The sequence below is a fragment of the Lithobates pipiens genome, unplaced genomic scaffold (genome assembly GCF_037356315.1).
Source record: "Lithobates pipiens isolate NorthernLeopardFrog02 unplaced genomic scaffold, aLitPip1_a1.2 Scaffold_17, whole genome shotgun sequence".
Lineage (NCBI taxonomy): Eukaryota > Metazoa > Chordata > Amphibia > Anura > Ranidae > Lithobates > Lithobates pipiens.
In genome coordinates, this window is record NW_027507755.1 from 11,280,220 (window position 1) to 11,301,429 (window position 21,210).

The following is a 21,210-nucleotide window of genomic DNA, read 5'->3' on the forward strand; positions in this document are numbered from 1 at the left end:
TTTTTCTTCTTATAACACAGTTAAGCCCCGTACATGCGATTGGATTGTTGGCTAACAAAATCGTGGAATTTTGTCCGAAAGGCCCAAACTTGTTTTGCACACACACAGCCACAAAATTACGGACTACGTATTTCTTTCAGCTCTTTAGCGCCACCCTTTGGGCTCCTCCTGCTAATTTCCTGTTAGTAGAAGTTTGGTGTTGATTCACATTTTTCATTTTGCGCTTTTCAGTTCATTTCTGAAAGACCGTTCATCAACCAGCCATGTTGTGGAATCGGAGGAGATAACGTGTATTTATATTGTATTATTATTGACCTTGGAGTTATTGCTTTGACATAGTTTTTATTTATTTTATTGTATTTATATTGTATTATTTATTATTGGCCTTAGAGTTATTGTTTTGACATTATCTTTATTTAGGAGGTTGGGCGGTACTTGGTCTTTTCTTTCTTGTGGGCACTGTGATGCGCCAGCGGGTCCTCCCCTCCTCCCCTTTCGTTTTGATTGGGAGGTTCGGGCGGACTCCACTCTGCGCATCAACGCCATGTTACCTACGCCGTGCGTGTAACGTTCGTTTGAACGACATCACGCCGGCGTTTTCGGTCTTTCCATTCTCCGTGTTTCCGGGAAGGGAGGGGGTTAACGTGCCTGTCGCTGGTTGATGACCGGGGCTGGGCGCGGCCCCTCCCACCCGGTCTCACGCACATGGCGTTGGCGGCATATTTAAACCCCCCTCGGGGATGGCTGCTTGTCTGGCCATTCTCTGTATGGGGCTTGAACACATCAGTTGGCTGGTCAGCCGGCTGTTGTTCCAGGATCGTTATCATGGTACATACTTGTCCACTTTTTTCATCTGTTGTTTTTTTTTTTTTTTTTTTTTTTATCCTTACTGACACATCCTGTGTTTATCGTTTATCAATTATCCCTCTTTGGTTATTACTACCTACACTTACCTTACTCTTCATTATCACATTTATCTTATCCCCTGCACTCACACTCCCACACACTCCTACACACTCATTCTTTTCAACCCTTCCATACTTTTTCTGTTTCCAATATGTCAGCTATTTTTTGTATAACCCCTACTCATCTTCACTCTGCTCTGTGTGCATCATCTTGCGAAGTTTGTTGTGGACTGATTTTTCTAATTTTCACTTTTACTTTTCTTAGTATTAACACCATTTAGCACACTCCCTCATGCTGATACACTTCTTCTGTGCCAGATGTCGTATCCATTTATTTGCCGCCTCAGTGCCCGCATAGTGGGTTTTGTCCCTGGCCCGCCTGGCGCCCATCGCTGTGCGTTGCATTTAACGCCTGGACTGGTGAGTCTGCCCTAACCAAAATATCTATCCATAACATAGTTTTATGTACTTACTATCTTAATTTATTGGTCAGTATATTATTTGTATAATTTTTATTTTATTTTATTTTTTTTATAGAAACTCTGTGGTAGCATCTGCTCCTGATGAGTGGGGAGATACCCACGAAACGCGTCGAGCTTTGTATTTTGATGCTCGGGTTATACCTGTATACGAAACCACATTTATAAGTTTCGAATTACTTATTTAGAAGTCCTTGACCATTTATTACAAATTTTGTTTACAATTATGGGATGCTTTTCTATCATGTGCATACATGTGTTGATGTCGGATATGCTGTCATGGGCATCATTTTGCCATATTACCTAACCAACTTATCTATTACTGTTATGTATGATTACTTGTGGATACTATACATTATGTCATATACTATGTTTCTTCTGTATCATTATTTATATATATCTTCAATTGGACTTATTTATAATGAGTAGTTCCTTTGAACATTCAATTAAATAAATTAATATGGTCCAATGAAATAATTTTGTCGTTTACTATCCAAGTGCTTCATTTAAAGTCCCAAACTTCCCTTTTTATATGCGTATTAATTACCGGGATGGAGGTACTTAACTGTACTTCATTTAAAGTCCCAAATCTCTCCATCTCTCCCCCTCCGTTGTCTATATATCTTTATTTATTGTATTTGGTTGAATAATGATTTGGTATATTTTCTAGATTTCTGGATGCATAGAATTCACTTTTTGGTTAAGTTCTATTGACAGATTGCATGTCTAATTGTATTTGTTTTCTTTTTTTAATGCACAATAAAAAAAAAATTGTGTAGAATAATACTTGGCTATGTGTTTTACTTCAAATGACAGTTTGGGAGTAGGCAGTAACATTTAAAAAAAAATACAATGTAAAATTAACAAGGGACACCAACATAGTTGTATCTTTGATCTTAAAAACTACAGGATAATGGTGTTGTGGGAACTTGCCCAAATAAGAAAAAAAAAAAAATTATATATATATATTATTCTTGATATCACTAGAAAAAAAAATGCTTTTGAAAATTCGTTTGCAATAACTCCATCAGTATCACCAGCAAAGTAGCTTCATTATTATCCCATTAAAGAAGAAGAAGAGAATTGTGCGCTGCATTTAGAGATTTCATACATTGCCACGTCACAAATGTTAATTCTCCATTATGAACGCTACGGTAGTTTACAAGACCGACTGCTTCTAGCTCATCCTTGCTTCCGAGCATGTGTGTTTGTACTTTAGACTTTTGTCCAACAGACTTGTGTACACACGCTCAGAAAATCAGACAACACACATTTGTCCGTGGAAAATTTGAAAACCTGCCATCCAACATTTGTTGGCAGAAAGTCCGACAACAATTATCTGATGGAGCGTACACATGGTCGGATTTACCGCCAACAGCCTGACATCCAACATTTCCTGTCAGAAAGTCTGATTGTGTGTACGCGGCTTTAGAGTGAGCCTGTCCCAAGTTTGTCCTCACTAACATACAAGGCAAGAAGCCCAGCTTCTACACGTTTAACCCTTTGTTAGGACAGATAGTGATCAAATCTAGTTACAATTGGCAATGAAGATCTGCCTGCACAGTACAGACAGGGTTAATTATGGCAAATTCAACTGACCAGCCCTCTCCTAAACATGGGGAACTACCTAGGATTTATTTTCTTGCTGGGGGGGGGTTCAGAATAGAGCATCTAAATAAGGTAAGCTTCAATAAAAAAAAAAAAAAAAAAATAGGTTATGGTATGTAAATGGAGACATGTAACAAAGAAGTAAAGAAGTAGGAGCTATCCCAATTTTGCTGCAACAGTGGAAATACACTTTAATCACTTGCCGACCGCACTATAACTTATTGATGGTTACAGCGTGGGGTCGCCCAGTTCTGGGAGGGCATCTATTGACATCCTCCCAGAACCACCCCCCCCCCCCCCCCCCCCACTGCAGGGTGCTCCCGGTGCGCTCTATAATGTCTGTGTCTTTTGGACACAGCTTATCACAAAACAGGATAAAGGGCCAAATCGCAGTGGCCCTTTACCACGTGATCAGCTATGTTCAATTACAGCTGACCACAAAGTAAACACACTTACTGGTTACCAGCATTCCTTTCCTCACACTGTCACAGCATGAGGACATGAAAGTCGGTAACTGGCAAGTGTGAAAGGGAACATCTACACTGATAGTCAGGGCACTGATCATCATTGTCCTGACTATCAGTGCTGCCAATCAGTGCCCACCAGTGCTCCCCATTAGTGCCCATCAGTGCCACCTATCAGTGCTGCATATCAGTCTCATCAATGCCTCCTCATCAGAGCCCACCAGTACTGCATCATCAGTGCTAATTCATCAGTGCTGCCTATCAGTGCACATCAGTGCAGCCCTTTCAGAGCTCACCAGTGCTGCCTTATCAGTGTTGCCTATCAGAGCCCACCAGTAATGCCTCATATGTGCCAACTAATCAGTGCTGCCTATCAGTACACATCAGTGCAGCTCTTCCAGAGCCCACCAGTGCTGCCTTATCAGTGCTGACTCATCAGTGTTGCCTATCAGTGCCCACCAGTGCTGCCTATCAGTACCCATCAGTGTAGCCTTATCAATGCTTCCTCATCAGAGCCCACCAGTACTGCCTGATCGGTTCTAACTCATCAGTGCTGCGTATCAGTGCCCATCAGTGCAGCTCTTTCGGAGCCCACCAGTGCTGCCTTTTCAGTGCTGACTCATCAGTGTTGCCTATCAGTGCCCACCAGTGCTGCCTCATCAATGCTTCCTCATCAGAGCCCGCCAGTACTGCTTCATCGGTGCTAACTCATCAGTGCTGCCTATCAGTGCCCATCAGTGCAGCCCTTTCAGAGCCCACCAGTGCTGCCTTATCAGTGCTTCTTATCAGTGCCCATCAGTGAAGGAGAAAAATTACCTGATTACAGAAACTAAGAAAATATATTTTTTCTTCTCAGAATTTTTGGTCTTTTTTTGTTTGCTTAGCAAAAAATAAAAAACCCAGTGGCATTTAAATATCACCAAAAAAAAGCTCTAACTGTCTAATATGATAAAAATGTCATATGGGTACAGTATTGCACAACCGTGCAATTGTCATTCAAAGTACCACAGCTCTGAAAGCTGAAAATTGGGCTGGGCAGGGAGGGGGTGAATGTGCCCAGTAAGCAAGTGGTTAAAGATGTGGTTAAAGTGGTTAAAGATGGACGATAGGGAAGGTTATTAATCAAATACAAAGAGATCCCTAAGCTCAAACTCACCAACCAGTTAGCGACCAACCAAATTGACCTGTCCAACAATCTGCATTAAAGCGGAGGTCCACCCTAAAGTGGACCTTCCGCTCATTGGAATCCTCCCCCCTCCGGCGCCACAATTGGCACCTTTCAGGGGGGAGGGGGGTGCAGGTACATGTACAGTACAGGTATCTGCACCCACTTCCGGGATAGCTCTCTGCGGAAAGGGGCGTAAATTACGCCCCTTTCCGAAAGTCCCCCGCTGCCTGCTGGGAAACACACAGATCCCAGAGGCAGACTCGCGCATGCGCAGTAGGGAACCGGGAAATGAAGCCGAAAGGCTCCACTTCCTGATTCCCATGCCCAAGATGGCGGCGGCAGCACCCGAGAGACGATCAAGAGATCGGCTTCGGGTGCCGACATCGCGGGCGCGCTGGACAGGTAAGTGTCACTATTTTAAAAGTCAGCAGCTGCAGTATTTGTAGCTGCTGGCTTTAAAAAAAAAAAAAAAAAAAACGCGGACTCCCGGCGGACTCCCGCTTTAAGAACAGGGTGGGGGCAGTGGCTACTTGTTTGGAAAGGGAAAGTTATAACCCCAGTATTTTTTTATTTCTGTGTACCATTGGGGAGATTTCCTTTTACTTCCTGTCCCATAGCCAAAACAGGAAGTAAGAGGAAATCCCTCCAGTGTAAGGGAATCCCTGGTTGTCACCACTGGAAGACTTCTCCCCTATTCTTGTTCTGGGGACAGACCAAAAGTTGGGAATTTCTTTTTTACTTTTACTCTTTGATAATGATAAAAGTACCAATAGAGAGGGTGACTCTCCCTAACGGTGACACAGATGGCAAAGAGAACCTGACAGATGTTCTAATTCATCTTCACTCCCTCCAAAACAAAACAAAAAACGTTTTGCTTTTTGTTACACTTTAATTTCTACTGTGTTGGCTGCATAAGAATGCATAAGCATCGAATATAGGGGGGTATTTACTAAAGGAAAATCCACTTTGCACTGCAAGTGCAGTCGCCGTAGATCCGAGGGGGACATGCAAGGAAAATATAAAACAGCATTTTAGCTTGCACATGATTGGATGATAAAATCAGCAGAGCTTCCCCTCATTTCAGATCTACCCCTCAGATTTAGAGCGACTGCACTTCCAAGTGCACTTGCAGTGCAAAGTGGATTTGCCTTTCAGAAATAACCCCCATAGTGTATATACTGGCTTCTTCCACATTACCCACCTCTGGAGGGAAACAAAAACCAGAAGACTGCAGTGGTGCAAACACAGCCAGCAATAAACTACCTACAGCCAACATTTTTTTATTTTTTTTTGGTTTGTGGGAGGTAAGGTGTTAGAGCCTCAAAAACTGTAATTTTAAAGTGATTGAAAATCTAAAATGTTGTCACCAGTAGGCATGAGCCCGATGTTTGAGCCGTACAGTGAGCAATATGCTGTGTTCGCTGCAAATTCGAAAGCCGCCGTAACACCGTTAAAGTCTATTGGACTCTAACATGAAACATCAAAAGTGCTAATTTTAAAGGCTTATATGCACCGTATTGTCATAAAAAGTGTTTGGGGACCCGGGTCCTGCCCCAGGGGACATGTATCAATGAAAACATTTTTTTTTTAAAACTTCAGTTTTTTTTTCGGGAGCAGTGATTTTTTGAATGCTTAAAGTGAAACAATAAAAGTGAAATATTTATTTAACTATTGTGCCTGGGGGGTGTCTATAATATGCCTGTAAAGTGGCAAATGTTTCCCATGTTTAGAACAGTTCCACCGCAAAATGAAATTTCTAAAGGAAAAATTGTTATTTAAAACTGATCGCGGCTGTAATGAATTGTTGGGTCTCGGCAATATAGATAAAACTAGTTTAAAAAAAGGGCATGGGTCCCCCAACCCCCAGTCCATTACCAGGCTCTTCAGGTCTGGGATGAATACTAAGGGGAACCCCAAACCAAAAATAAAATAAAAAAATGCGTGGGGGTCCCCCCAAATTCCACACCAGGCCCTGATCTGGTCTGATATGGAAATTAAGGGGAACCCTGCACCGTTTTTTTTTTTTTAAATGGCGTAGCCCCCCCCCCCCAGAATCCATACCTGACCTGGATTTTAAGGGGAACCCTGTGCCAACTTTTTTTAAAAAATGGCGTGGGGGTCCCCCCCAAAATCCATACCAGACCCTTATCCAAACACGCAACCTGGCAGGCCTCAGGAAAAGAGGGGGGGGGGACATGAGAGCGCCCCTTTCCTCCTGAACCGTAGCAGGCCACATGCCCTCAACATGGGGAGGGTGCTTTGGGGTCTGACGCTAATTGTGTCCCGCAATACACATATGCTAAATGAAGGTGAATTTCCAAAATGAAATATCCACTAAATAGAAAAATAATAAATATTCGCTACAATCTTTTAAATGTCAATTTATAAAATTATTAAAATTGTATCAAATATGTATGATTTTTATTTTCAGTTTATAGTTCAATTTGGAAATTCACGTTATTTATCATTTATTTGTAGTGCGGCCCAGTTTTTTTTTTTTTTTTTGGGTGGTGGCAAAACAGAAGAGGATCTCAGTGAGACAATGGTGGATTCACTGGGTGGGTGAGTATCTGAATTGTGCAGAATAAAACCCCCCAGTAAGCAGGAGTTAAAAAAATTAAATTGGGGAGGGTGACCTCTGTTTTAAAGTGGCTGTAAACTTCAGACATGAAATATAAACAAAACATATCCCTCTATAGTGTGTACTTGTCTCAATTCAGAGTGTAATTTCTCATTTCTGTCTGCTGCCTCATTCCTTTGCAATCAGCACGAATCACTTCTGTTTTCCTGACACCAAGAGGTGATAAGGGTATATGGGAGGGTGCTCCAGCACACAGCCTGTGATTGACAGCCTCAGTTCTGTTCCTGTTGCTAAATGAATGGGGGGGGGGGGGCGTCCCCTGCCTTCAATCAGCTCTCACTAAGCTCTGCAGATGTAAGTTCAGCTCTCTGATCCCCCCCCCCCCCCCCCCTTTATAAGCTTTATAAATTCTGAACTGCTGTAGAGAACCGAAGACTGCAGATAAACAGGTACAACATATGTAGGAGGATTTGTTGCTTCACTTGGTACATGTAAAGATTTACAACCATTTTTAAGGAACTTAATCACATATGAGAATCTCAAATCCTTACCTACCCCTAACTACTAAAATTCCGCAGCTCTGGGCTCCCTCCAGCAGCAGCTAGAAAGACATGATCATTGCTGATTGGCAGACCCAGCCAATCAGCAGCTCTACCTGTCACTCCTGTTTTGCAGCAATCACATGACTGATTTTTTTTTTTTTTAGGGCTAGCAGAACAAAGAAGAAGAGGTTTATTATTATTTGTGTACCGGAACTAAAAATGGGCTATTGCTTCACCCTCCCTGCTGCCTACTGTCATGTTCTCCATTACACGTGTACACTAATAAAGCCTCAAGGCACTCTTATTACAAACAAATAGACAATTACATGCATGGCTGGGGTTCCAGGCTTTGATTGGCTGTAACAGGCATTTAATAACTATACCATACAGGGCTGTGCTCTTGTTCCAAATGGCAATATAGAATTTCCTGCCTAGCACAATGCCGGAGATATAAGCTGAGCACAACAAATGATTTCCTTTCTCTACAGATGGCTTTCAAAAAATGTTTGAAGGAAACAAGAGAACAGCGTTCTGTATTTTAAGAGAGATTTATATATCTATACATGTAAATATGCAGAAAAGCCAGAAACCCAATAAGCTGTGGTGGGCCCATGGGTTGTTATTTGAGGTTTCAGTTTTTCCTCTGGAGTACACTGAATAAAAATAGGAGAATAAAAACGGCATGCCGATGAAGCACTAATAGACAAATAAAAAATGAGACATTCCTCCTTAAAAACCCCAGAGAATAGGTTTTCATTTTCCCTTTGTACTTGTTTAAAGCAACTCCAACATTAAATACTAAAAAGACCTCCAATTCTCTGTCCTGCCGTGCCACGGAACCCCCACCCTCCTTCATTCCTCTCCTCCCATTTTTCCCATTTCTCCCATTATTTCTACTCTATCAGCACACCAGTGCCTTCCGCAAGGCTAATGTTGACTCCACTGAGACATCTTACGTTGGACCCTCTGATCGCCTATGTTACGGTTGGAATTAGGGCGAACTTTCTTTCATGACTGCTCTTAATTTATGTATGTTACGAACTTTTGTTGACAGTATGTTTCGTATGCGACCTCTTGTGCCTTATATACCCCTACCCCTGCGGTCAACATCCTGCATTGAACCATACTTTCCTGGGACGGATCAGAAGAGACCCCTCCTGTCCACAGCATGTTCCCATTAGTGGTGGACAGGTAGAGCGAGACCTCTTTTGCCATCGCTTAAGGTCACACAGGTTTCATCTCATGGTTTTCCTTTCCTTCCTATTTCTCACAGAATTCCCTATTACACACCATTACATGTACAGCACTGGATTCCAACTGACTGTGTATATTTGCTGTAACTAATTACATCACTGCTGATGTTCTCACATTGAGTAATGTAAGTCTGTTTTTTTTTTTCCTATGAAACTTCAATAAAAACTTTAAATAAGAAAAAGACCTCCAATTCTCAAGCCAGGGTAGAAGCTGAGTTGTAGTATATGGCCATGCCCTGCAAGAGTCCTAATGGTAATGGCAATTAACCAACGTGTTTGGACCCAGACAGGAGTGAAGCTTGTTACAGTTGGGTGTGGCATATGAGGTTTCATCACATCTGTTATCTGGGGTATTGATACCTTGGGGGTTGGACTTGTGTCCTAGTTATTTGTCTGGAGCCCCGGTATGTGGCACTCCCTGGCCACAGCCATCTGGACCAGTTGTCCCTGTTGCTGAAACAACTGCCAGCACTGCAGCTTCTTTCCCCTCCCTGGCCACAAGTGGACAAAGGAGATTCTGTACAGGGGGAGGAGGAGAAAAGAAAGAGCTGGCCAGACGCAGGGACTTTGACAAAGCTGCAGTTGCAGCCACAGCCATGGCAGGAGGAGATCCAACCCACTGCCCAGGATACAAGACACTATGACTGGCTAATGTGTGCCTGGGAAAGGAGGAGCCCACCCATGAAGAGGAGAAAAACTGCTGGGAGGACCTTGGAACTGTGGAGGATGTAGTCCCAAGAAGACAGCCTCTATTAAGTGGATAACTGTATGGGACTACAAGTCACAGGAGGATGGTGTGCTGATGAAAGTCTCACATGGGGAATGAGAGGTGATTGCTAGAGGGTGCCGCTGGATGTGAAGTGTTGCTGTTGTTAGAGCTTGCTGCAGTGTCGGAGTGGGAGGAGGAGAGATCCAGGGGGCTGAAGGAAAGGGGCCTCACTGCTACAGAGCCCAGAGTCACCGCCAACACCATAGGTTCTGGTCATCACAGGGCAGGAGGAGGCCACAATCTCCTCACCCTCCTAACCAGGGACTTTGTTTGAAGATTTACACCCTTCACTATGGGATTCAAATATCCCAGAGAACTCCCATGCAAAGACTCTGGTTCCCAATGTTTTTTCTTTTAACTCACTAGTATTTGTGTGGTATATTTGGTCCTCACATTATTTTGTTGTAGTTTACAAAGATGCTTTACCGTGTAACTGTCATTACTGTTGTCCTTTTTTTTTAAATGCTGCCCTGTTGGGTGTATAGCCCAAATAAATCCTCTTTTTTCAGCCTTGGTGTGTCAGAAGATGTGGCATTGCCAGAATGGTCAATGTCATTTGAAATCAGCAGACCCATACTTTAGTGGCTTCTTCAGGGTGTAAGCGCTTCATCCCTCTATAACCTCACATTTCAATAAGGGTGGAGCTAAGAAGGTAATTTGTTTTGAATTGTATACATTTCAAGACATTATGTCCAGCAGGGGTACACTGTGTGTGTCAATGGCGGATATGTAACAATAGACAGGGGAAGAGCTTGTTACAGGTTGGTGTGGTATGTAAGATTTCATTACATCTGGGATCTGGGGTATAGACGATTATGACGGGTTTTTATGTGCCCTGTAAATTTCCTCACATTTCAGTATACTTGAAGCTTATGAGTCTGATTCTGCGGAACTTGTAAATTGTATACAAATTGATATATTAGATCTGAAAGGCTTTGCTGAGCCACTGCTGTTTCCATTTCTACTGGTGCTAGGCAAAGCTGCATTAAGAGCCAGGCAGGAGTATATGTTCCAGGAGTTCATCTGTGAACCTGGGTTGTGTTGGGGGTTATCAAATCTAAAAGGAGATGGGCATCAAATTCCCACCTTACTATGAATGTTTGTATTCAGACTCCACAATAACTGACCTCCACCTTCATTAGAGATCATGTGACCAAATGCCCAGGCTTTTGATTGTGTGATCAGCACTGGAGAGACCCTGGAGCAGCATATTCTCCAGGATTAGGGAGGTACTTCAACCTTCCTCTGAGCCAGCTTGGCAAGATACAATACAAGGGCTAGGCAACTGCAAAGATTTCAGGTAATTGTCTGTTCATCCATCCATAAGCTTTATGTACAGGCAGAAGACTGAAGTCTATGCAGCTAACATGCGGGCAGTACTTTTCTGAGCTGTTCAAAGAAAGTAATGAAATCACAGCCGGAATGGTCTTGCCCTTGTATTGTAACTTGCCAAGCTGGCTCAGATCTAAATTCTACATATGTAAATACTATTTCCATTTAGATCTTGCAAGCGGGCTCAGATCTAAATTCTACATATGTAAATACTATTCCCATTTATTGAATTTCTGCTTTTTCAATCATGGAGGCTAGCATCACATGTGGGCGTTACCAAAGGCAGTCTGCATGTAAATGATGCTTCCTGCCCAGGAACTTTCACTTTTCCAGATAAACATCCATCCATCAATGCATTTTGATATTTGCATAGACCCAGCCTCCTGTTGGCATCAGTGGTTCAGCCTACAGATGGCATCACTGGGTCACAAATAAGCTAGTTAATGAAAACAGAAATGTTTTATTTAAAATGAGCAGGTTGGCAGGGGTGGGGTCCAGGAAAGATAAAATTAAAGCTGATTAAACTTTAGTTTTAACTTTACAGTAGCTACTAAAACTGAAATGTGTGTTATCAGTAGATTGGCATCTTAGGGTACAATGACCTTACCTGTCTCAATAGAATAGATAAGTTCTGCATTTTCTCCTTTGTCTCTGTCCAGGGCAGTGACCTGTATAACAGCAGAGCCAATAGCAGCGGATTCAAACACGGAGGCCTCGTATAGCGGGCTGGTGAAGTACGGACTGTGGTCATTAGCATCTTCCACTGTAATCATAACGCGAGCCAGATTGCGGCGGTACGGGAACTCCTGATCTTTCACCTTTTATAAATAATCAAGAAAAGCAATGCATTATTAATCTGCTCAGCATCGAACAGAAATTCAGTAGCAGGTCAGCGAGAAGATTATCACCTCGTTCCTGCCATATCACCAGCCAACTTTCTTACTTTCTTTACAAAAATGTATTATAAAGTATACACTTCTGTTAAACCTTCAATTAATCATATAAGATCAGGTGATTGTCTTACTTATTAATTAAGAGAAAGATTGCGCTTAGTAAAAAATTGAACAAACAAAAAAAAAAAAAATGACCTAAGCTGCAACTCTACTGTGTGAAATAAACACAGTTACGCCCTGTACACACGATTGGATTTTCCGACATTAAAACTGTGGATTTTTTTCCCGAGAGATGTTGACTCAAACTTGTCTTGGATACACACGGTCACACAAATGTTGTCGTATATTCCGAGCATAAAGAACGCGGTGACATACAACACGTACGAGGAGCCAAGAAAAACGAAGTTCAATAGCCAGTGCGGCTCTTCTGCTTGATTCCGAGCATGCGTGGACTTTTGTGCGTCGGACTTGTGTACAACAAGATCGGAAATTCCACAAGTTTTGTTGTCGGAAAATTTGAGTACCTGCTCTCAAACATTTGTTGGCGGAAATTCCGACAGGCTATAGCGTTAGAAATAGCGCCTGCAATCCGCCCTAGAAAAGCTGCACCATTGTCTGTAGTGTGAAAGCCCTCAGGCTTTCACACTACAGCGGTACGCTGGCAGGACATCAGGAAAAGTCCTGCCAGCAGCTTCTTTGGAGCGGTGAAGGAGCGGTGTGTTTACTGCTCCTCCACCACTGCTTCCCATTGAAATCAATGGGGCAGCGCTGTAATACCGCCGGCAAAATGCCGCTATTGCAGCGTATTGCTGGCGGTTTTAACCCTTTCTCAGCTGCTAGTGGGGGGTAAAAGTGCCCCGCTAGCGGCCAAAATGTGCCGCAAATCCGGCGGTAAAGGGCCGCTAAAAATAGCAGTGTTTTACCGCTGATGCAATGGGCGGTGTGGTGTGAAAGGGGTCTAAAGGTCATCATTGGACTGTCTGCCAGACTACAATGATGATCATTGTAGTCACTGGACCGTCTGGTAGGCAACCCAATGAACAACTGCTGAAGTACATATAGCAGACTAACAACACCGATCATACGTGTTGAGGCAGTAACTTAGTGTTGTCAGCCTACAACAGGAAGTGCTGTTACTGGCAGGATCTCCAGGTAAGAAACTATACAAAAGACTAAAAACAAAAATTTGCTTTAGAAAACGGGATACAGTGAGGCATAATGTCAATTATACCAAAACACAGATTTAGGAATTACATATTAGGGATGAGCCGAACACCCCCCGGTTCGTTTCACACCAGAACCTTCAAACGGACCTAAAATTCGTACGAACTTTAGAACCCTATTAAAGTCTATGGGACTCAAACGTTCGAGTGGTCAATTATGGCTCTCCTCGCTGCCAGCGATGTGATTGGTCAAGCATGCGGGGTCACAGTGCATGCTTGGCCAATCATGAGCCAGCAATGCACTGCGATGGCGTAGTGCATTGTGGGCTGTTCATGCCCCACGAATTTGGTGCGATCAGTCCACAAAGTTCTGAATTCGCCGAACAGGCGAACAGGCCATGTTCGAGTTGAACATGCGTTCAAGTCGAACACCTAGCTCATCCCATACATATATCTCAAAATGGTCCCAGATCTTACCATGATAGTGAGAGTGTGATGGGCCTGGGTTTCATGGTCCAGCCGTTCTGCTGTGTAGAGTGTGCCTGTGTTAGGATCAATGCGGAACTTCTTCATACTCATTGGGTCAATGCTGCTGTGGATAATGTAACTTAGTTTGTGGTTCTCGTCTTTATCTGTGGCTTTGATCTGTAGAATCTCTGTTTCTGGAAGGACGTCTTCTGACATGGTGGCCTCATAACTGGATTGGGTAAACTCTGGGCCATTATCATTGTTGTCAAAAACTCGAATGAGAACCTAAAAGGCAAAGGAACAAAAGCATTCATATTTTTACAGTAATATTACAGAGTATGCATGATATTAGTCTCCAGCAAGTATTCCAAGAACCAAGTAACATATCCTGATGAAATTTCCTGGAGATATTTGTTATTCACAGTAGCCTTTAAAGAAAATGTACCTAAAGTGGAACTTCAGTCATTTTTTTCATCTTTCCATCTACTATATCTTCTGCCCTTGTTGGTTTAAATTTGGATAGTAATTATTTTTTTAATCTACAATGAATGTGCAATCAATCTAGAGTTATTTTCCCGTGGCTGTGACTCTCGTGCTCATTCGTGGGAGTGACGTCATCGTGGCTCGGCCATTTAAACGGCCGGAGCCCGCAAATACAGAAGGAAGACTGGGTGAAGATGGAGTGGTGACAGGGCGCCACCAGAGGGCTTTGTTTTTCAGATAAGTATGTGATAATGTGCTACCCGCACATTATGACCTTAATTTGCAGGTGGACCAGATTTTTGCTATACGACTTTAACCACTTGCCTACCAGGCACTTACACCCCTTTCCTGCCCAGGCCATTTTTCAGCTTTCAGCGGTGTCGCACTTTGAATGACAATTGCGCGGTCATGCTACACTGTATCCAAACACATGTTTTATCATTTTTTTTCACACAAATAGAGCTTTCTTTTGGTGTTATTTAATCTTTTTTTTAATTTACAAAAAAAAGACCAAAAATTTTGAAAAAAAAAATTTCTTTAACTTTTTTTTCTGTCAGTAAACTTTGTAACTAAGTAATTTTTCACCTTCACTGATGTGCACTGATGAGACCGCACTGATGGGCATTGAGGTGGCACTTATAGGCACTGATCAGGCGGCACTTATGGGCACTGATTAGGTGGCACTGATGAGGAGGCACTAATATGCACACTTATGGGCACTGATAGGTGGGACTGACAGGTGGCACTGATGAACACTGATAGATGGCACTGATGGGTACTGTTAGGTGGCACTGATGGGCACTAATAGGCGGCACTGGTGGGCACTGATAGGCAGCACTGGTGGGCACTGATAGGTGGCACGGATAGGCAGTATGGATGGGCGACAGTGATTGCCAGCACTGACTGGCATTACCGATGGGCACTGATTGACAGCAGTGATGAGCATTGATGGGCAGCACTGATAGGCAGCACTGATTGCCAGCACTGACTGGCATCACTAATGGGCGCTGGTGGGCAATAGTAGGCACTGATTTGTGCCACTATTTTGAAATATTGTAATCAGGGCACTGATGCCCTGATTACATTCCTAGCTGTCCCCTGTGAGGAGATGCCGCTGACTGGCCGATTACTGGCACTTCCTTGTTTACATGTGACCGGCTGTGATTAGACACAGACGATCACATGATTAAAGAGCCGTGGACGTGGCTCTTTCCAGAGATCGGGGTCGCGTCATGTCCTAGCAACGCGGGCGCGCGAGGGTGGCCATTCTGGGACACCGTCAGACGGTGGGTGGGCGGCATGCAGTTAAAATATAACAAAAGAAAACATGCTTGTGCAGTACTCTTTCTGCAATTAGATGTCCTCCCGTCTGTTGGTCAGAATCATACAACCCCTTTCCTCTAAACCAAAGTCATATGACTGGACAGTGAAAAGAGAAGCAGCACAATGATGAACTGTATGTCCCTCTGCTCTCCCTATCTATCAGCAAGTATTTTGTCACCATATGAACTGATTTTTCTCTGTCACTATCCCTGCTGTACAGGGACTGCAACAGACTGATACCTGGGCACATTTGGGTACTTACACACTTACATAAAAGAAAAAGAAAATGAATGATGTACTAATGATTACGGAGCTGCATTCGTTTGTGTCTTTTACATCTCTCTGGAGTTTAGCGTATATTTTAGGAACAAATGAATAACACAAATGAAAAGGTTTTTTAGAGGTATGAGGCATAAAAGTATGTGCCAGGAAAAGAAGCATGTGGGATAGAAATTCTGCGACTTAAGTGAAAAACTACAAAGGGCAGAAGTTGTTTTATGATGTGCAAAAAAACCCCATCAAATGAGCATAGCAGGTGGAAAGTAGAGGAATGGGTTTTCAAAAGATAAACTGCACCTTAGGAAAAAATTTACATTTTCTTAACACATATAATTCATAAAACGGTTCTATTTCTACTTTTGTGTGTTAACTTGGCTTGTCCCTGCAGATCCGAATCTCACCCACCTTCACAATGACACCACAGCGACTTTTTACCCCCCTTATCGCTGTCCACCCTAGACTATATACCTTCACAAAAGGTCAGCCTTATTCAGAACTTTAAAAGCTGAAGTTTAGGTTTGCATATTTTTGCATAGTTACATTGATCCAGCTCTGACCAATGTAAGAAAGTTTGTGTCATGTCCAAAAAAGACGCCATGAAAGTTGGAGATTGCTATAGTTGGCACTACCACTACCTACAGAGGTGGCCACGGTCTTCCAGGTCTCATGCGTCTTCCTTGTTGGCTGATTAGTTAACATAAGAGGTCACTTTCTCAGCACAGATGCCATTCAGAAAACATTTTGCATTTTCTTAACCACTTCAGCCCCGGAAGATTTTACCCCCTTCCTGACCAGAGCACTTTTTGTGATTCGGCACTGCGTCACTTTAACTGACAATTGCGCGGCCGTGTGACTTTGCACCCAAACAAAATTGGCGTCCTTTTTTCCCCACAAATAGAGCTTTCTTTTTGTGGTATTTGATCACCTCTGCATTTTTTTTTTTGAGCTCTAAACAAAAAAAGAACGACAATTTTGAAAGAAAAAAAAAGCTATATTTTTTACTTTTTGCTATAATAAATATCCCCAAACCCCAAAAAATATATAAAAAAAACTAATTTATTTCTCAGTTTAGGCCGATATGTATTCTTCTACATATCTTTGGTAAAAAATGAAAAAAAAAATGGCAATAAGCAAATATATTGATTGGTTTGTGCAAAAGTTATAGCGTCTACAAAATAGGGGATAGTTTTATGGCATTTTTATTATTAATTTTCTTTTTTCCATTAGTAATGGCGGCAATGTGAGATTTTTATCATGACTGTGACATTATGGCGGACACATCAGGCACTTTTGACACTATTTTGGGACCATTGTCACTTATACAGCAATCAGTGCTATAAAAATGGGGAAGGGGTTAACACAGGGAAGGGGTTAACACTGGGGGCGATCAAGGGGTTAAGTGTGTCATAGGGAGCGATTCAAACTGTGGGGGGATGGGCTACAACTGACATGACAGCGGTCACTGCTCCAGATGACAAGGAGCAGTAGATCTGTCATGTCACTAGACAGAACGGGGAAATGCTTTGTTTACATAGGCATCTCCCCCCGTTCTGCCACTCCACGACATGATCATGGGATACCGGCAGACAGCGAGTCCTCAGGACCTGCGGGCACGGTCACGGAGTATGCGGCGGGCACGCGTGCGCCCACAATGCTGCGCCTTAAAGGGAACGTACAGGTACGCCCATTTGCGCAGCCGTGCCATTGTGCTGACGTATATCGTCGTGTGCTGGTTGGCAAGTGGTTAATGAATGCAAAGTCTTGCTTGGACTGGGCAATGATGTCACAATCTCCACTTTGTCTAATCAGAGGACGCTTTGAATATTTTTCACCATACTGTGATGAAAAACATCATGGCTGCAGCATGTGCACACCCCTGTTCACTGCCTTTGCAGCTTAACCACTTCAATCCCAGACATTTTCACCCCCTTCCTGGCCAGGCAAATTTTCAGCTTTCAGTGCTCTCATATTTTGAATGACAATTGCGCGGTCATGCAACATAGTTACATAGTTAGCCCTGTTGAAAAAAAGACACAAGTCCAATAGAAGGGAAATTATATATATACAATCCTATACCCACATTTGATCCAGAGGAAGGCAGGAAAAAAAACAATAAATGATGATCCAATTTGCCCCAGCAGGGGAAAAAATTGCTTCCTGATCCCCCAAGAGGCAATCAGATGTTCTCTGTACCCATACGAAATTGTTATAATTTTTTTCCACACAAATAAAGCTTTCTTTTGGTGATATTTAATCGCCATTAGGTTTTTAATTTTTTTGATAAATAAACCAAAAAAAGACAGAAAATGTTGAAAAAAAAACCCCACGGTTTTCTTAGTTTCTCACATTTTGCAAATAAATATTATTTTTATAAGTTTAGTCCAAAATGTATATGGTTACATTCTTGAAAAACGTAAAAAAAATAATCTTTTTTTTTTTTTTACCTACTGTCACCAGTGCAGTAAAGCGTCATCATATAGGTCAGTGATGGCGAACCTTGGCACCCCAGATGTTTTGGAACTACATTTCCCATGATGCTCATGCACTCTGCAGTGTATTTGAGCATCATGGGAAACATAGTTCCAAAACATCTGGGGTGCCAAGGTTCACCATCACTGATATAGGTGGTGTGGTAGTGATCAGGGGACACGTCTACCACAGCTAATCACATGGTACAGATGGGCTGTCAATGGCGCTGTCTGTACCATGTGATCACTGTGACCAATCACAGTGATCAGCACAATAGTACACAATGAATGGCATGAATCAAAGTAATTCATTGTGTACAATTGTCATGTGATCTGCTGTGAATGGTCACGCCGATCACATGTTACCGGCAGTGGGCTGGTACACTGATCTGTCATCCTCTGTGTGTGGTGGACACAGCAGGTGACAGATTACATTGGATTGCGGCCCTTGGGGTGCGCTCAAGGCACAATCCAGGGAGGACGTCATAAGACGTTTACCCAGGATAGTAGGGCTCCAGCCCAGCCTATCATAAATGACAACAGGATTGGGGAGAAGTGATTTGGGAGAGGAGAAGTTCAGAGACCCCATGGGTATAGGGCAGAAGTGATGTCAGCTTGGGTGTGGACCGCCTATACATCTCCAAGCCATGTGAACACCTCCAGCAGCTGTGGTTTGCTATTATCGGGACACCTATGAAGATTTAGCATTTGGCCAGATATGTACTGTGAGTTCTAACATTTTTAATAAATTGCCCACTAGATGATACTTTTCCTTTTCTACACAAACACAATGTGGGGAAAATAGGACACTGAATTCCTGTTCAAGTTGCATGCAATTCTTTGCAGTGCAATTTGTGTACATTCATTTTGTATTGATACAAATCGCACCGCAAATCATCGGTTTCAGTATCGGAGCATTTGTGCGAGTACAAATACTCACACAAATGCTTGGTATTGGCACTGATACTGGTATCGATATCGATGCATCCCTAATACATATACTGTATATTGTGACAGTGTGAGACCCTGCCACTGTGAAAGTGTAGGAGAAAATGACACAGAATTCTCATTAAAGTGGTTGTAAACTCTTACAGACTACTTTGACTTACAGGTAAGCCTAGATTAAGGCTTAACTGTAGGTCCAAGAAATATCTCCAATAGCTACACGGTTTAGGAGATATTTGCAAATGACAGACACGCATGCGCCGTAGACATCGACGCCAAGGCGCGCTAAGCATGCCGCTGCTAATGGTAATCACGCCGTTAGTAGCGGCTCCCATACACAACGCGCGGGGTGGCGTCATCACGGCTCCGGCCAGTCACAGCTCCGGAGCCGCGATACCTGGAAGTCACTCCGGGTATCATGGCGGCGTCAGAGGAGGAGGACGAGGGTCGCTCCAGGGGCTTCGATCTCAGGTAACTTATTCATAATGAGCTAGTATTCTATGCATACTATCTCATTATACCTTTGCCTTGCAGGGCCTATTTTTTTTTTTTTATTAAGGCTTTACTTCCTCTTTAAGGACTAATGTGAAGGTCCAGGCTATAGTTTCTGAGCGGAGAAAGCTGTGTTTTTGGTTTTCTCCAGATTCTGTAGTCCCAGATTGGGGCCTGAGGCTTGAAAGCTCCAAAGTGTATCGGGTGGGATGGAGGGTGTCTAAAGGCTAAGAGAACCAAGAGAGCCGGACAACACAGTCAGAGGGACTGGTAAGAAGACCAGCGGTGCTGGTTGCAAAGGAGCCTGGTGGTTGGCATTTTCAGCTGACTATTCATGTTGACGGTGGTAACCCCAGCATGGGCAACTGATATTATGTGAACCTTCTGTTCTGTTTAATAAAAATGGGCTGCCATGCCCTAAACTAGAGTATGGACTTTGCCCAGCTCATTGGAAAAGGACCTAACACATGAGTATAATCTCCCCAATACCACAATATATAATACTTTATATAATATACAGGAATTTATATAGTGCTAACAGTTTGTGCAGCGATATATAAACTTATACACACTACATTATTCTATACATATATACTTCATGCTGCAAAGTTTCACATACAATATATAAAAGAAACTCTAAAAATCCCATTTCTCTTCCGTGTGCTGCAAAGTTAATCCTTTCAGCTCCATGGTTTCAGCACTTCATCCATAAGCCCCATACACACCCCTACCTAATATCTAGCTACACTAAGGAAAGTTCACTTTATCTAAGGCCACACTCCGCTCTCCTCCCATTGATAGTCCATGCACGTTCCAGGTCCTCTGCCTTCATTTCCCACACTTAGAAAAATGTTAACAAAAGAACCTCGTGGCCCAGTAATCCCCCAAACCAGACAAACCATGACTTCATATTTGGGCTGGTAACTAAACAGACACACTAAAACAGCAACAAAAGATCCTTCTAGCACAAAAATCAAAGAATAAAAGGAGAAATAAATACAATAAAAAGGACAAATACAGACGGCAGTGAAGTTTTCTGCAGCTATTTAGGACTTGCCCGTGACTAATTGTCCCGCTTCATTCATAGCGTGAGCAAAAGCAGCCCAACGGCTGCGGTTTTTCTTAATGGAAGCGTATTTTACAATGTACCCGAAAAGCAGAAAACACACTCGGAGATAATTGCTTTGCCAGAGACCTCTGTTGTACCGCAGCCTGTAAGACTTTGCACATTAAATGCTTTGCTTTCATTGTGGTGGCCTGATCAGTTAATTCAAGAACGATACCGCACACCTCTATATTTTCTGTTTAGAGTGCGTCTGCACAATTACGTCCCCTAGGCCTGATTATTTTTTTGAAAAAAAAAAACATTTCTTAAGCTGACTTCCCTTTGAGCCACTTAAATTGTGAGGTGTTCCCATAACCACTCAAAGCGGCAACTGTTTTTTGTCAACCCCAACCCCTCCACTACCTCTTATCTTATTTTATGTTGCAGGCCTGCGTGGGTTGGTAAAGTGTTCTGTACCTGCTCAAAAGTACTTAGGCGTGTAAGTCTTCAGTCGGTTTATTGTTTAACCACTTCGCTTCTCACATCTGTA

The 21,210-nt window shown here is 42.8% G+C and overlaps 1 protein-coding gene across 6 annotated transcripts in view; it reads right to left on the reverse strand.

Annotated features, from left to right (window-relative positions):
• Nucleotides 1-21,210, reverse strand: part of FAT3 (FAT atypical cadherin 3) — a 994,495-nt gene that overhangs the window by 192,898 nt on the left and 780,387 nt on the right. For all 6 annotated transcript variants that reach the window (XM_077484996.1, XM_077484994.1, XM_077484992.1 and 3 more), the window contains 2 exons: nucleotides 13,635-13,910; nucleotides 11,709-11,919 (listed from right to left, as the gene is read on the reverse strand). In XM_077484996.1, coding sequence (XP_077341122.1) covers nucleotides 11,709-11,919; nucleotides 13,635-13,910 — 487 coding nt within the window. The remainder of the gene's footprint in view (nucleotides 1-11,708; nucleotides 11,920-13,634; nucleotides 13,911-21,210) is intronic.